Here is an 18219-nt window from a genome sequence, read left to right as displayed (position 1 = left end):
AAATGTTTGGGCCAAGAATATCCATTTATCTTCTTAACTGCTTTTCCAAGTTGGGGTCGGAGGAGGGCTGGAGCCTGTCATAACTGTCATGTTGGAGAGGCAGCCTAGACAGATTGCCACAGAGAGGCAAGCATTCACCCTTATATTCTCTCCTACAGACAACTTAGAATCACCAATTAACCTAACAAGCTTGTTTTTGAAATATGGGAGGAAGCTGGAGTACCCGGAGAGAGCATGCAATCTCCATACAGAAAAGCTCCTGACAGCTGGCAGATTCAGACTGAAGACCTTCCTTTCTGTGAGGCTACAGTGCCAACAGTGGTGGTGTACCACTGCACCGTACCTCCCAATCATATTGTGTTAATGGTACAAAAGAAAAAAAGGCCACAAGCTCAAAACATGGCAGTGCTCATCAGCAAAGCATAACAACAAAGTCCAAGAATGGACTATATGTTCAGGTTTTGCAGCCACATGACCACTAACTATATGATGCTAGACATTTAATCCTATAGGGTCAACTGAATAAGGCCCCAGCCACACAGGTCTATAGACCAGTTACCAACAATCTGACAAACTAAGGCTTGTGAGGGAAAAATGTGTACTCCCAGATCATGGATGGTTTCTGGGTTGTAGTCGTAACCACCACCAGTGAAATCAATTCCTGAAGGCCCATTCACATGAGTCTAGAACAGGGGTCTCAAACTCCAGTCCTCGAGGGCTGGAATCCTGCAAATTTTTCCATGTGTCCCTGCTGCAACACACCTGATTAAAATTAGTAGGTCATTAGCAAGACTCTATAGAACTTGACTGCATGCTGAGATGGCAATTCAACCATTTGATTCATGTTACAGCAGCTTATGAGTAAATGAACATGGTCCAATAAAAGTACTTTTAGAAGTACATTTTTCCAAACACTTACATTTACTTAAATTTACTTGAGTAGGGTTAGGGGTTGCCACTTCAGCATGCAGTCAAATTCTAGAGTCTTGCTAATGACCTACTAATTTTATTCAGGTGTGTTGCAGCAGGGAGATATGGAAAAGTTGCAGGACACCCGCCCTCGAGGACTGGAGTTTGAGACCCCTCGTCTAGAACATGGTTAGACCACCAGCAACCACCAGTTACCAGGGGAAAAATCTTTTACTGGACTGGTTGTTGGAGGCATACACTGCTGCACTAAAATCCTCTGGGCGATTGTTCAGGTTGCTAGCAGAAGACACAGACTTGTTTGCAAACACTAGTCAACTATTTCTTAAGAATGATAGTGAAACTGTGATAAGTGCAACACAAGCTAGAACCAGAGACTATTTGCTTTCAAAGTAAAAGCTGCACCTTACGAAACATCATTCTGCAACACTGAGTTACAACATTTACTCTGGAGGGGAAGATTTTTTTATTACAGTTTGCGTTGCACCTTTTCAAGTTTTACAACTGCTTGGCTGGCAGCCAATGAAAGTTTACAGACAAGTCTATGTAAACTACAGGCAAAGGTGACAATTCGCTAGTGACCAAAGCAATCACAAAGAGGTTTTCTCAAGCAAATGTTACCTAATGACAACTAGCAACCAACAAGAACCAGTTGCCAAATGGTCAAATAGTAACATTTTCCATCAGAACCACTGGTGCCCCAAAAAAATCACTGACTGTTCTCTCGGCCTATCTGACTGGAATCTGAGTGAGTGATAAAATGCTAAATATTAAATAATGAGAAGCACAAGTGAAAAAAATAAGGATGAAAAACCTCAATAGGTTATATCCCTCAAGCATGACATCAGATGATATCACAGAAGAAAGTTCTGTTTTTTCTGTGAAAGAATACAAAGGGGTTGATTATCAGAATGCAGGTGAAAACAATCAGCAACAAGTGAAGACAACTGCTATAGAGCAGACAATCACAAATAAGAAAATAAAGAACTAACTAGAAGGACACACAACAGAAAACTAACCTTCACAGTAAAACAACACTAGGACCAAAAAGAAATCAAACAAGAATCCAAGGTACTATTCAAGAAAACCCAGGGCAATGAAAATAATGCATTTCCCAGAAATGATCTAAAATAACTCTTTTTAAATGATTATGGCCTTGACCCTGTAACACTTCAATGGTCATAAATAACTCTTTCACTCATCTTAAGGTCAATTGTCATTAATGATTAAAAGTCATAACGTCACACTTTGCACTAAACTTGTAGTATTGGTTTTCCGATGACTTTAGTAAAGTCAACAAACTCGGCTGTGTCCCTAAAGCAAGAAATTAGAACTTCAAGCTTTGATTAAACAGCCATCTGCAGTGGAAGCACACAGGACAGGAATAATAATTCAAGCTGGACAGTCAGCTGTGGATGGGGTTAAAGCTTAGAGGCTGAATCTGGGCCCGAAGGGTCAGCTGGAGCAGTGGCTGGGGCCTGCAACCCATAGTGGGGCTCTACTAGCAGTTCCCTCTCTTGCTGTTAGTTGGGAGACGCCAGAGAGGGAAAAGGTCCACCGCACGCATACCAAGAGTCCTGAATGACCTAAAAATGCATCTGCGTCTTTACAACAAAGTCAGATAGGCAGATATTTGATTTCTTCCTGCTTGGTTTCTTCATTTGGATGCAGAACTGAATACAGTCTTGACAACTTAAATGCCTTTGTGTTATTTGTGCCACTTTGAGGAAAAAAGTTTTACTCGGTCTGTTTTCATGCTTGTACAAAATAATTGTGAAAACCTGAGTCAGAGTTCTACTATGATTTGATACATCCAAATGTATAAGCATGAAAGAGGTGAAGCCACTTGAACTTGAAGACACGTTCTTCAACAAGATAACAAGTGAGCAAAACAGCTGAAACATGGAAAAACTGGTAAAATATGTAAATTGAAAGCAGAAACCAAACCTATTATTGTGACTGCAGCGGAAAGGAGGTGCAAATCAGGGGCTCAATATTTGGGGCTCATTCCAATTTCAATACTGATCTGAAGGCAGTAAAAAAATTCAGATACTGATAGCAAAACAGATCAAAAAGGTTGTTAACCTCGATAGCTTCAACAGCACAACGGGCACTTAATTTTGCACGTGATTACTGAATCATGGTTAATGCCACAGAGTGATCAAGAGTGCTTGTTGTTGGTATCCCGAAAGACATTTTGGACTTTTCCTGCAGAAAAATTATTTTATGATTTCCATAAAAGCACTTATGTCAACTAGTTACAGCTTACCATATGCTCGATCAGAGCTTTTGTGACTCAAAATTGACCTTTAAGGTGTGATTACACAAACAGGGAAAATTGGTGCAATCAATTATATAGGTATGTATATATATATATATATATTAAAAAAATTATATTTAGAACAAGAATAATATTAAGTAGAATTAAGTAAATGAAGACAAATTGCACCAATTTTCCCTGTTTGTGTAATCACACCTTGAAGGTCAATGCTGAGTCACAAAAGCTCTGTTCGAGCATACGGTAAGCTGTAACTAGTTGACATAAGTAGATAAATATCAGCTTAACAGGTAAAATGCTAAGTTATACAATTATATCATTTGCCTTGTCTCTATCATTGTTTCTGTCAGCAGACAGCGCTATGAGCATTTCAAACAATGAACTCTGAGTCACTCTGCTGGAAAAACTACACCAGAAACTGTTTATAAAATATATATTTTTACATGCTAGGTAACATGCAAATACCAAAAAATCTTTAATAGATTAGTATTGGCTGAAACATTAGTTGGACTCTACTGGAAACCTCCATTCAGTTCAGCTAACATGAGCTGCCACGTTTAAGGTTATTGGTAATTATGAGAAGAAGAAAAAAAGGAAAACAATCATATTTGTCATGCAGGGTAAATGTTATTAAAATGTTGTTTTTTGGTTCCGTTTCATAGTGGGTTTATTCTTTAATATAACTTTGGTAATGTGAGGGCACGAAATGGTCACATGCACTCATGGCCCATTAGCTTTTGCTAATAAATGCTAACGAGTGGCTGGTGCTGATTTCTGAGAAACTGAAACAGCAGTGTGAGAATTTTCCAAATGTCCCCCAAAATGACTTTGATTACTTTCCTACAGACTTTTACAAATCTATAAAGTTTAATTAATAATTAAATCAGAAGGTATCCCATAAGAGTCAGTGTGAGGTCCTGATGCTCGGTGCTTTTTTGTCGTTTTAATCATTATCGATGTGTTTCACATTGCCAGCTGAAATAAAAACACTACCACTGCTTAAGTCTCAGGAAAGTAGGCTCCATCAGCTGATTGTAAAAAGCGCTGGTGTCTTTCGGGCCTGTGAAGGGCCCGTCTTGGGCTTTTCCTCTTGCCAGTAAATGGAGAGACGGACAGTGTGCCCGGTGTTATCAATGAAGCCAGCCTCTTGGCTCTCCAAAAAGTGCAGCTTGGAAAGCATCCATAGCAGGGCATTAGGCCTGGAGGTTTGTGTCGTTTGTAATTTATAACACTGAGGGAAATGGGTAAGAGGACAATATGGAGAGAAGAGGGAGAGAGGGAATGTAGGAGGAGGGGGATGGGACTTTGCTACACAAGCAAGTGGCTCTGCTTCCTTTAGTGTGCTGCACAGAGCCTGGTTACTAGGCTGACCAAGCTGCAGAGTCTTCTGTCCCTCTCTGAGGCACAGCCTGAATGGGCCTTATTTTTCTTTTTACTCAAGTCAAAGTTAGACACAAACCACAAAAAGATACAGTCTTCTGTATAGAAAAAATGCAGTGCTGGAATGTAACTAAGTACTTTTACTCAATGTTTTCTTGGCCAAGTCTCCCTGGAAGAGAAGATTTTAATCTCAAGGAACTTCCTGGTGATTAAAGATTAAATAAAAACACAAAAAAACAAAACATAAGTACATAAAATCTTTTTTTTTAAACTAAATTTAGTGCATTGCAATTATCTGACACCTTTAGTAGCCTTCATGATGTTTTGATTCCTTTGTTGATTCATATTTGATCACTACTTCTCTAATAAATGTTTAGACTGGGCAATACATTAATGCCAGAGGAGAGCAAACACGCAAACAAAAAACCCACAAAATTTCCATGCCAAGGGACTGATTTGTTAAGTAGATGAGAGCACATTTAAACAACAAAACCGGTAAAAACAGCTCTTAAGATTTTTCCTTATAGTCCTTATAGTCACAGAAGTCGTCTGGACTATAAGGCTTAAAACAAGCAATGTGAAGCAATAATTTGTTCATTCATTTCCATAAGAAGTATATTAAAATACATTTTAAATCAAATAACTATGACACTAAAAAGCTGCTTGCACATTAATGCATCACTGAAAAAGCCTAATTATATAAAGCATGATTGTATATTATTCCCAGGCGCTATTCTATAGCCTCAACTTCTTTTGTCTTTAATACTTTAAGTACATCAGCCCATTGTACATTTATACCCAGGATGTATTAGCAGCTAGTTGCCACTTTTCTCCACATGAGAGAATCAGTAGGATGCCGGTTAATCAGTGCTAATGGCTTTCATTAAGAGGAGTCTCACTATCTCCATGTTTCATTATGGAACGCAATCTCTAGAGCCTGCTAGAGCTTCCAGTGGGACAGACTGACGTAGAGGCGGCTTTACAAATTTGTACATTTCAACCCCTGCTAATAAGACATAATGATTACCGCAATACAGTGATCATCATCATCACTCTTCTCCTCCTACTAATCATCATACGGCGACACTAATAGCAGCAATTTCCCGTCATTTCATAACAATGACATCATGCACAACACCCAAATTACCCTGATAATATCTTAAAGACATAACCACAGTCAGAGCAAACAGTTCCTCTCAGCAGAGACAAAATGAATGACACTTTGCATACGACTACATAAAGGATTTTTAAAAAAAATATTAAATATGTAATGGTGGCATTTCAAGTATCAGCTTAAGGACGATTTTTGCTCTTTTTGTCATCAAATGCAAAAAAAAAGAGCATCTTTTAAGTGTCTTTCCAACAAGATAAGGGTCTTGGTTAAGTGGTTTCTTGCTTTAGAATAGAATTTCTTCTAAAAATCTTGGAATATAATGACAGCAAAACTTTAGGCTTATAACAATAAATTGGTTACATTTGGTGCCTTTGTGTGTCTGCATGCATGTGTTTTATATTCTGCCATTTGGGCGACAGAAACAGAAAGTCTTTCTGGTGTATCATCATCATCACTCTTTGAACATTTAGCAGCAAAAAATAATGCGAAAAAAGATGGCAGTCAAAGAGGTAAAAACTGGCAAATGCCAATATTCAGATAAAATATTGATTAACGCCTACAGTTCATTTCTCTACCCCCACTAAAGTCTTAGATTATACAATCCCAAAACAGAGGCTGTAAATCAGAGTATCTGCACTATGGAGATGATCATTTCACATTTGTTTAAAGAGGATCAAAGGGGCTATCAAAATTAATACATTTAAGTACAAATGGATGTAAGTGCAAATATCTGATCTTCCATTCGGGTAACTTACAGTTAAATCCAGGCCAACAGAGTAAATGAAAACATGAGGCTATTCTGTTACATCATACACCTCTCAGCCTCAGTCTCCTGTTACAGTAATACCTGCATGGCCACGTCAATTACAGAGTCTAAATAATCTGTTAACGAAATAACGGGCAGGTGCAGTGCGAGCTCTGTTTTGGGAAGCAGCTTATTAAAAGCAACGTGGGGGTGGCTGCATTCTGGATTGCATAATAACAAATTTTTTCATTGCTACAGATCCTAGGCAACATGCGCTGGAAGCAGATTCGGCTCCTTAACTACATGAACAACACAAAATTACAAAAGCCATTCCTTCAGGAGCAGCCATCGTCAGAGACTACCAGAAGTTATATGAGTCACTAATGAGTCTGCACTCAAGTTACTAGGTAGAAATGATGTGAAGTGACATGCACTGCAGTGTCGAGAAAAAAGAACTGCGGTTTTTCAAATGTGCTCAAGATAGATGTTTGCACCAACATCAGAGACAGTACATGACAGTGTTTGGATTTCTGTGCAATGTGTTCTGACCAAAAGAGACCTTACAGTAGTACAGTAATACCACTATACTTTCTACAATAAGTGCCTCAGGTTTATCCCACTCACTTCCTTGGTACAATATGGGACTTTTTCTCAAGTGACTACAGTGATAAAAACCATATTTGTGGATGTTCATAAAAAGCCCATTGTCACTCACACATAAGCCGCCCATTGAGTCACTGGGATTACAAACAAATAAATCTGCCATACAGAAGCAAGGATGTGAGATTACAGAGGTTTATATCAAAAGTCTTCCATGTCAGATCTCCACACTTGTTACTCTTCAAAGTAACCCTTGATAAAATGTCAACTATAAAGCAACAGAGACCTTTTTGTGTGTTTTAACCCCTTTTGGATAGTAGTACAGTCTCATTTCTACAATACCTTTGGATGGCTGTGCACAGGTTTGCCAAGTGGGTCAAATTTGGAGGCTAACGCATTTTGGTGCTACTTCCAAATATAGCAAGCTGAAGCTGACATAGTTGTTTGTTTGCAGGAGTTGTAGGCCAGCAGTACTGCTTAATACCACAGCCTACGTGAATAGAGACTGGATCACACCCAAAATCTTAATTTTGACATCAGAATACATTACAGTCAACGAAAAATCTGCAAAACTGTGGACAAGCTGCACTGGTATTAGGTGGCAAATACACAGCTTGGTGTTCCAGGAAGAAAATAAATGTAAAGAAAAGTCATAATGCCAGATCAGACAGGCTTTGGTAATGCACTGCGGCTAGATTGACACTCCTTAACTGTTGTACTAATCGGGTCTTAAAAGCCTACTCCATGTTGTACCAGAATCTGAAGAATGTGGGGCAGTTCAAAAACTAGTCTTGTAACGCAACAAACTCAAGAGTTTAACCCAGTCAATATCAAAATCAGCAAAGGTCAACAGTGCATCCATTCATTGTTGGGAAAAGTTTTGGGTTTTTTTGTAATAAGTTACAAATTACTAGTTAACCTGATAACATGTGATAATTGTTTTTATTCTTCATCATCAATGTAGCTTATTGCAGTTACTGCAATTAAAATGCAGTTAGTTTTTGATTACTTGTCTAATAAATTAAATTGGGCAATAAAGCAGAAACAGGCTTGAGCAATGTCAACAATTTTTTTACAGCTTGCAAACAGGGTTTAGACTTGTTTACTAGCAGATTAATGTCAAAGATTTAAAAAAAGAAAAATCACTGATTTTCTGTACCCTGGCATTGTTGGCGGGTCATAGCATGGCCAACTCGGATTTTTCACATAAATGTGCACAGAGTTGACTGGTGAATGAGAACAAATTCAAACAACAGACACAAAAAACAACGCTAAACACCTTTAGGTGACTGTTGTTGTGATTTGGCGCTGTATACATAAAATTGAATTGAACTGAACATTTGAGCACAAATTGCTAATACATTAGCTTTTTGGAACGATCAGTATTAATTACATTTACATTTACTGCACAGTCTCACACCAACTTTTATTCTGAATTGACAGAAATTCTATATTTCTGCATTCGTGGATGTCACAAGTAACTAACCAACTTGACTTCACTGCTTGGGAATTACAATAAGTGAGATTTTGGCTACAGCTGGTTTTCATCCATTTAATGAGTTTATGAAAATGAACTTACAAAGTCTTTAAATTTGCATTACAAAATCTAGTAACCATTACATCATCTTCATTTCTTTTTCACAATTGTGTTACCCTGGAGCTTAAACAGTTATGAAAAATCAAACTCAAACAATGTGCAAGTATAAGCAATGCTAATAGAAAATGTCAGTTTGTTTGGTTTTTAATCAAATGTTTTTCTTCAGCCAACAAATGTGATGTTTGCTATTAGAGAAGGCCAGGAGGAGCACTGTGTCTTTGTGGATCTAGAGAAAGCATATCACAGCGTGCCAAGAGAGGAACTGTGGTACTGCATAAGGAAGTCAGGAGCGGCTGAGAAGTACGTGAGTGTGGAGCAGGACGTGTATGAGGACAGCAAGAGAATGGTGAGGTGTGCAGTAGAAGTGACAGATGGGTTCAAGTGAAAGGCGGAGTAGCATTACATCAGAGATCGGCTCTGGGCCCCTTCTTGTTTGCAATGGTGATGAAGAGATTTATAGATGACGTCAGGAAAAAAACTTTGTAGATTATGATGTTTGCAGACAACACTACGATCTATAGTTGGAGTAGGGAGCAGGCGGAAGAGAGCCTGGAAAGGTGGAGAGAAGAGGAATGAAAGTCAGAATACATGAGTTTGAATGAGAGGGAGACCGATATAATAGTGAGGATGCGATTAGGAGAGGTAGTGACGGTAGATGAGTTTAAATAGGCATGGTGGAGCAAATGGAGACAAGTGTTGGGTTGATTTATCAGAGAAGGGTAGGGGCAGATGTAGTGAGACTTGCTTTGATACATTATTTAGAGACAGGGGCACTGACAAAAACACAGGAAGGGGATCTATAATAATGATAATAATATATGGTACATGCCTCTCTGCCAGACAAATATAGTGTATTACAGAGTTTAAATGGTGCAGAGGGTGGTCAGGATTATCCATGATGGGTAACAGTGACCTCCTCGCTACACCAGCTCCACAAGTTCCAATTTGCAGCCAATAATAGAGCCGGTCTTACTAATCAGTTTGTTTTGTTGGTGTCACCACCTGATGATGATTTCCCAGCAAAGTCCACCGTGCTCACCACAATTAACTGATAAAAAAAAAATCACCTTTGTTTTGATTGACAGATTGAAGGATCTCAGCTTCCTTAGGAACTAAAGTCTGCTCATTCCCTTTTAGTATATAGCATCTGTGTTGGTGTTCCAGTTCAGCCCAGGTACTTATACATCTGTACTACGTCAATATCCTGTCCCATGATAGACACGGGTCATGTAGCCATCCTCTTCCTTCTAAAGTCAATAACCATCTTTCTGGTCTTATTCACATTAAGAAGCAGACAGTTCCTCCCAGACAGTTACACAAAATCATTAACTAGTTCTTTGCTCTCCTCCTTCTGCCACATAAACATCCAACAACTACAGAACTGTTACAGCATCTCTATATCTGGCATGAACTGCAGGTGTACAATGTGAACAGCAATGGAGACAGCACAGAGGCCTTTCTGCACAGCTGCTTTAGTACACATCACCAAATCAGACAGAGCACCGCTCAGTCTCACATACTATGACCTGTCTGCCAGGTGGCCAGTAGTCCATGAGATGGTGGATGCATTTACTCACATGTAGCTTCTCTTCTCGTATCATCCAGTTCTGCATCTCTGCACTCCATTGTGCATATATACACAAAGTACTTTCTAGTTCTGTTCTTTCTACAGCATTTCCCTCCTCAGCTTTTTTCAGTAAGGAGTCTTAATGCCATTGTGTATCATTTTTAAAAAAAAAAATTTCCAGCACCTGAAAGCACATGATCTGTGCAAATTGCTGGTGAACACAATGTGGAATTAAGGGAGAGGATCTGTTCCACAAAAGTTCAGAGTGTGTTATTGTAACACACTCAAGTCTATTAGGGTCTGTTTGGATATGACCGGCAATAATTTCCTCACTGGACGGTCTGCGCAAGGATCTGTGCAGATGTCCACATCCCTGTCTGGTTTTTTGTGTGTCTTATCTAAGCCATCAACTATTATGCATGCACACCTTTAAGTAAGTATAATAGGATAAGTATAATAAGTATAATAGGAATAGCTACTCAGCCATGGTGTCTCCAGCTGTCCATGTCTATGTCCACAACTTGGTATAATCAAGGCTTTAAGCAGTACAGTATACTAGCTCATATGACCACAGATCAGCCACAGATAGACATTTTTGTTTACATCAACTCTTTATTCAGGTCTGCGATCATTTTGAGACCATAAATAATATCCCTGAAAAGATGATGTGAGTACTTTTGCAGTTTATTCATTAACCTCAAAGATAGCTTATCATGTAAAACATGTAAGTATATACATGTAAGTGTTCAGTGGGCCTGGTCACTCCCTCTCACATTAGATAATCATGCTGCATCCTGGTTACCTCAACACATGAAGATTACCAATGCTTTTTCAGGTGTTGTCAGCACGTGGCCTTTAAAGGGTAGTTATTAAACAATTCTCCATAATGTAGTACTGTGCTTACTATATATAAACTCTACTTTCTCAAAAACTCAAACAATTTTCTGGTATTCCCAAATGATTAAGTTAATAAATGACTTGTCTGGTTCAATCAGCAACAATAAGTGAACTAACCGCATGAATTAACGGCAACTAGTGAACTAGAAAAATCCTTTGTCAGGTGCTGTCTTAATAGAAAGAAAAGCAATGAAAATTTAATCGTGACGGATTACATAATGTGCTTTCAATAGGCTTCTCCAAAACTACGTCCAGAGCCGGAAAATCTGGCGGCAGTGAGTTATTCATCGCTTTTAGTAAACGGGCTAAAACACGCATTAACAACTTGTGTGGGCCTTTAAACTGAGTCACAGACAAGAAGTTACCAAACAACAGGTTACTACAACAGAGGTTTTCTGGCTTCTTTCTCAAAGACCTCCTAAAAGGGTTGCAGAAACAGAGGAATATGCTTACAACAAGTGAATAATTTTTGTTCTTATAAACCATGCAGACAGGTGCCTGAACAAATAAGCAGAAATCACAAGTGATATGATTATAAAAAGATAAGTGTTTAAATAATAAATAAATTTGTTTATAAATTAACACACTATGTTACGCTGGAGGTAACACGTACTTGCGACACTCAAATGCAGAGTGTTGTTTTTTTTAAATGATATTACATTCCACTCGAGAGAAAATCTGCAGCCAATGCCGTCTTCTGTAATACCAAGTATAGTGAAATGCAGACAACCTTTGATTCGAGGTAATCAGTTCTGATAAAGTGAGCGGCTGGCAGAAGAAGTCACGCTGAGTTCAAAGGGGTGTCCCTCATCAGGAAACATTAAGTGTTCTTACCAACATGATGTCATTTAATCCCAACACTTGATGCAGCGTTAAAAACCAAGGGTTACCAGGCAAACAATCCATGACGCTTTTCAGACATTTGCTATGATATGCTCCACACAAACACCCAGAAAGAATAAAAACATTAAAAAACGCAACACACACAAACTGCTGTCAGTATTTCAACAAGGCCCAAAAGAGAAAAAATGAGTTTCACTTTAAGACAAAGTCCTAAGCAAAGAGCCTGCGAAGGCTGCTGAATCTGAATTAAGCATAGATTGGCCTATATTGCAGCAATTAGGGAACTAGTTCAAGTCGTGCCAGTTCTCATGTAGGTTCTTTTACACTGGGGACTTTTACTCTAAAACAGTGAAGAATACAGTGTAGTCTGGGCTAGGAAACAGTGGTTGAATTGAAAAGACCACGGTGGAATGAACTTTTAGTCATTTAACAGCAGAAAGGGTTTGCAGATGAGTGCTGTGCTTTGAAAGAAGAATGTGGCATAATAGCTTGTAGGCATGACTAAACAGTATGCACGTGAAATAACATATTTATCACCAGCATGCAGGAGAATAACCACATCAATCACACACGCGATTTGAAAATAGGAGATAAGATAAACTGACTCTAAGTGCCGGTGCATCTGATGCTGTACGAGTGGCCCGGCTTCCCCAGAATCAGAAAGCAGAGTGGTGTAGAGGAACATGTGTGCAACCTGATTTGAGCTCTCATGCCTACGGTAAATCCATTCCTCCTCTCAAAAAGCTTGGAACACTGTATGTGAAGGGGTGACTAACTTGCACTTTCAGGAATATCGCACATAACTGGAAGCCAGAAGGGCAGCTAAATTCCTGTTTTTGCCCCAGCTACTTGGTTTTGTCCCAAAAGGCACTCACTGACCCACTCATTAACGGGTAAACCTGCAGCTTGACAAGAAACCCCCAGATGACAGTAATTGTTGCAGTCGCAGATGGAGAGCAATTAATGAAGGGTCAGAAGTTTCCAGAAGTGTGTCTGCCTGCATTAAACACCTCCTGTATGAATCTCGCTGTAACCCTTGACCTAGGACCTCGATGGAGCTGGGTAAAACATAAGCAGGGGCACATTGATTATGGTGGCTTCTCTATATTTCAAGTAAAATGAGCACTTCTGAGAATGTTTTTAAATGGTAAATAGTAAATGGCCTGTATTTATATAGCGCTTTTTTAAACCTTAACAAAGAGTAGAATCAGCATCACGGTGAATTATGTAATGCTGCACAGTCTGAAATCCTCTCTTACAAATCCACAACTGTGAAGAGGAACCAACTTATGAAAAAAGTTCTGATCCAATGCAAAGCAGAACCATCTGCTCTAACACAGTCTCTACCGTGAGCAGCATGTTTTGGGACTGTTTCTTTTTTTTTTGTAACCGACTCCAAACGACTATGCAGCTCCGCAAGCGGCATCAAATTAATTAACAATGACTTACAATACAAAGCACTTTGAACTGAGTGTGTGCTGTGAACAGAGCCAGATTGACGGGAAACTTTGACCCCGCAGGCCTCCCTACAGCAGTTGCTTATGACTTGCCTCCCTTGAATTCCCCTCTGGTGCACTGCCAGCAGCACAGACGCTATACCCTCCAGAGCTGAGTGTTTATGATTAAGTATGCAGGTGTAATGATGCGAAAACTTAATGTATGCGTCTCTTAGTGGGAGTATGTGAACTGAATTCACAAATTGCCACTAACTACTGCAAACAGATACACCCAGTTACCCATTTACAAACATATCTGAGATGAATGGAGCTGAATTATTTAAAGCATCATTATGCAACAAGACACTCTCTCTGCTAATGGGCAAAATACTTCTACAGAGAAAAACTTCACATTATTTTATTAATTGTCTCTCGTTTTTTAAGTATTTCAAACCAAAGTATGTCACGGCTGCTTAGGCAGCAGCTTTTATTTAAACATAAACTCAGTGTTAGGTATGTAGCAAGTGTTTGGGTGCTGTGGATGGAAAATGAACCGATGCCCCGGGATATTTAATGAGGTGCATGCAGATGTTTTAAACTCCGACCACATCTACAGCTTGTGCACAAATTGAGGAATGACTCTAAAGCAAACTAAGCACGAGTGGAACAGTGGTGCAGTGGTTATGACTATCGCCTCACAGCAAGAGGGCCCTGGATTTGAGACTGTCAGGTCAATATTTTTTTGTTTGGTATGTGGATGTTGTCCCTGCGCCTGTGTGGGATCGCTCCATTCACATTAGGCTAATTAGTGATTCTAAATTGCCTGGAAGCATAAGCGGCTGTCCTTTTCTCTCTGTGATAGATGGGTGACCAGTCAAGGTTGTACCCCACCTCTTATCCCATGACAGCTGGGATAAGCTCCAGGCTAGCATGGCCCTGAACTGGATAAGGAGTTAAGAAAGGGAATAGATAGAAAAATATGCATCTAATTAAAAAGAGTAGAAAACTGTTTGTCTCAGTTTATTGTTTTTTGTCGAAACAAATTGTGCAGGAGTGTAATTATTAATCACTAAATCTCCATCAGAGCATGGCACATTTTCCTTCCTTAAGAAGAAAATGTTGCTACCTTACAAAAATAAACACTTCACACAAGTTTCTGTGTCACTGAAATATGGTGACTAATGAATCAACAACCCAATTATTTTCTTTTCACTAGTGGGGACCACATCCTCGGTAACGATGGGCGATGAGGGATGAGGGATGAGGAAGTGTGACTGGTGCTGCGGTTTGGGGAAGGCCTCGAAGGGGACTGGTGACGGCTCTCGGGCCGGGCAGATCCCCATGTACTAACAAGAAATGAATGAAGGAAAGGAAGAGAGAAGAAGAGGAGAAGAGAGGGAAAAATGGGGGGGAAGGGTGGGGCGTGAAAATGAGAACAGCAGGTATTGGAGAAGGGGGGCTTTTATAGCCTGAGGCCGGAGGAGGCGTGAAGGAGGAGTGATCCTGCTCCTGAAATTCAGATGATATCTCCACCAAAACAGTTCCCAGCTAATGTTCTGCAATATTACTTATCAATGAAGTGACTTGTGGATTCAGTGCCATTGTGTAGCACACACACACACACACACACACACACACACACACACACACACACACACACACACACACACACACACACACACACACAGGAACACAGGTAAAAACAAACATTCAAATATTCACTAAATGGTTGTAACACACAAAATCTTAGTCATCCGATGTCTACTACAATCACAACAGAGATATGCAATAATAAAAAGAAATTGCAAATATTTGCTGATCTTAGTATTCTGATAATATAACAGGATGGTGAACTTTCTCTGTTTACTCAGAAAACTGGTGCATGTCTGTGACTAGTCAGCTGTGATGAAAATAAATAAACAAACACCCCCCTCCCCAAATAGTATATTATGTAATGCTAATTTGGCAGAGGAACTACACCTAATTTCTGGTAATGGAGCTCGCTGATTTGTTCTGTTTTTCCTCCCAATTAATCCTCTTAAAGTAAAGCGAATATTCTAATAAGCGCACAACAGTCATGTTTTTTTCCCCCACAGTTTTAAGAGTTCATAAATCAGCTGCTGACAGGTGTGTCTGTGTATGCATCAGTCCAGTCCAGCACCAAATCTACAAACCCTTTCCAGGAATAACTTAGTCAGAAGCAACAACAGTGAGGGGGTTGGCTATGCAAAACATCAGATAAACCGTGGGTGAGGTAAACATCTTTCTCAAACACCATGCGCATACAAATACACACAGCACATGGGGGGCTTGAGGGTGTTAGAGGTTGTTATTCATTATCCACACGACTGCATTCCAGGATTGGACAAAAAAAGAGTTATCGCCACCATCACTCTGAAGCAAGCGCATGAGAGGCAGACAGGGATTTAAGCAGGTTCTCAAACAAGATGCCCCCACCTGATAACCTCAGCACTGCCGTTGCACTATTCCCACATGTCCTAATGCATTTACAAATGAGAGAGAGGGAGAGATGAAAGGAATGGGAAAGTGTGAAAAGGGTTGAATAGGAGGAGGGCAAGGCATGAGGAGGAAAAGCAGGAGGAGAGAGAGAGAGTGTGTGAACATTAACACTTAATGGAAGTGATGGAGAATGATAAGGACACCTGCTTCTCCGCTTTACAGGAAGTGACCTGTGAAGATGTGGCAACTACACCTGTGGCAGATTCAGTGTTGTCTGAGGGGAAAAGAACCTTTGCTGCTATCCTCCCCCATCTCTTTTTCCTCCAGTACAAGAAATTTATTGAGGAATTCCTCTTCCTTCTTTTTATTGCTCAATATCTGATTTTAGACATTTGACCTATAGATACACCACATGCACTCAGTGACTCCTTGCATCATAAACGATTACATAACTCGTGTATCTACCTTGCCTTATCCAACAAAGAGTGTGGTCATGCAAGACCAGCCTAGAACAGACATCAACCTTTAACACATTCCAGGTGTCAAAGGTTGATGCAAAACTCTCTTACCTTTTTTAAACTCCTCCAGCATTGCGTCAAGCTTGGTGTCATTGAACACAAAGTGCAACGGGTGGCTGTAAAACTTTGTGATGGTTTTGAGCGGAGTGCAATCATCCGGGTCCACGAAGGCCAGGTCCTTGACGAAGAGCAGATCCACTATATTGGACCTCTCGCCCTCGAAAACGGGGATGCGCGTGTAGCCGCTCTTCATGATCTCAGACATGGTATTGAAGTCCAGCGTTGCATCCCCAGGAATCATGAAGCAATCCCTCAGCGGCGTCATCACGTCCTCTACAGTCTTAGTCCTGAGCTCCAGCGCGCCCTGGATGATGTTCAGCTCCTCTTTCACCAGATCATTGTAGGGGTCCGTGACGCGCAGCATCTCCAGAAGCTTCTCTCTGTTGTACACGGTTCCTATCTCCTGTCCGAGCAGGTAGTCCAGCAGCTTACTGACTGGGTAGGACGCAGGGAAGGTAAGCAGCATGAAGAACTTGGTGAGGAATATGGTGTTGGCTCCCACAGCGAGGCCGTGCCTGGAGCAGATGGCCTGTGGCACAATTTCCCCAAAAATGACTATACCGATGGTGGACATGACAACAGCAATCAAGCCCGAACCGGCGATATCATCCAGCAAGATGGTTAGCGTGGTGTTCACTAACACGTTCCCGAGCAGAAGAGAGCACAGCAAATAATTCCCTTGGCTCCTGACCGGCTCTATTTTTTTGGCGTAATTCTTCTCCCTTTCCGTGCCGCAGTTCTGGACTATCTGGAGCTCCATGGGGTCCAGAGCCATGAGCCCCAGGTTCAGCCCGCTGAACATACCGGACAGGCAAAGCAACATGGAGATGAAGATGACCTGGAGCCAGAAAGGCAGCAGAAACTTTTTCTCCTCCACCACTATCACTTTGGTGTCATCCCCATCGTGGTAGATCCAGGTGTTCTCCGTCCGCGGGTCGTGCATCCCGGCCACGGCTGGTGTCGAGGTGGCGATGCAAAGGTAATACGTTTTACTCCTCTCCGTCTTTCGCAGAGGTTTGACCTCAATTTCAACTATACCGGATGTCTTTCGATTCAGGATGATGTAGGGCAATATCATTATATCCGAAGTCCTAAAACCACAGGGATGCAAGCCGGACGAGTCCTCCTGGCTCTGGTTATCCCCCGAGGAGCTGTCAATGCTCCCAACCGCCCGGCTCCGCTCATGTTCCGTGAAAGCAATTTTGGACCAGGTCTCGTTGTTGATGTTCTGCCCGTACACTCTTAATTTTACCCGAGAGCGCTCACTCACCCGCAGGTAGCCCTTATCCATGAAGGAAATGTCGTCCGTGTCCTCCAGTCGGAGCCCTATGATGACGGTCTCCTCGGACCCTTCCTTGCCACTTGTCGGGGTGACACAGCAGCCAGTGACAGTTAAGAAAATCATCGCCAAAGCTCGGACCCGGTTAAGTGACGCCATTTTTGCAGCGGTGGGTGCTTGGGATAACGGTTCTGCCATATTGATAACAACTGGCAACCAACCTCCTGAATGAAAAGGGCTTTTAAAAATCAGAGCCAGTCGGAGTCCGCCTTCATCTCCGCCCAGGGTTGCCGTGACTTGTGCATCGGGACCTGCTCGTTCCCACTACGTGTCCGACACTGATGACTCGCGAGCGCAGGCTTACGGGCCAACTCGTGCCTCCCCTGGTGTCCCCGATACAGGCGACGGCGACGACCAATCGGGAGGTTCCGCTGGCCGGGAGGCGGGGCGTCCGCAGCCTCCTTGGCGAATCAAATTCCAAAACAAGTGCACCTCATGTTAGGAGACAGATAGGACTT

The 18219-nt window shown here is 41.1% G+C and overlaps 1 protein-coding gene across 1 annotated transcript in view; it reads right to left on the bottom strand.

The window, feature by feature from the left end:
• The window catches only part of cnnm2b (cyclin and CBS domain divalent metal cation transport mediator 2b), a 49223-nt gene extending 31184 nt beyond the window's left edge, over nt 1-18039 (bottom strand). Inside the window, exon 1 of the mRNA XM_063475477.1 lies at nt 16414-18039. Within this exon, the coding sequence (XP_063331547.1) occupies nt 16414-17899 (1486 nt within the window). The 5' untranslated portion in view covers nt 17900-18039. The remainder of the gene's footprint in view (nt 1-16413) is intronic.
• Nucleotides 18040-18219: the final 180 nt, after the last annotated feature.

Source organism: Pelmatolapia mariae, linkage group LG6, assembly GCF_036321145.2.
Source record: "Pelmatolapia mariae isolate MD_Pm_ZW linkage group LG6, Pm_UMD_F_2, whole genome shotgun sequence".
NCBI lineage: Eukaryota > Metazoa > Chordata > Actinopteri > Cichliformes > Cichlidae > Pelmatolapia > Pelmatolapia mariae.
This window is presented reverse-complemented; position numbering and strand designations above follow the sequence as displayed.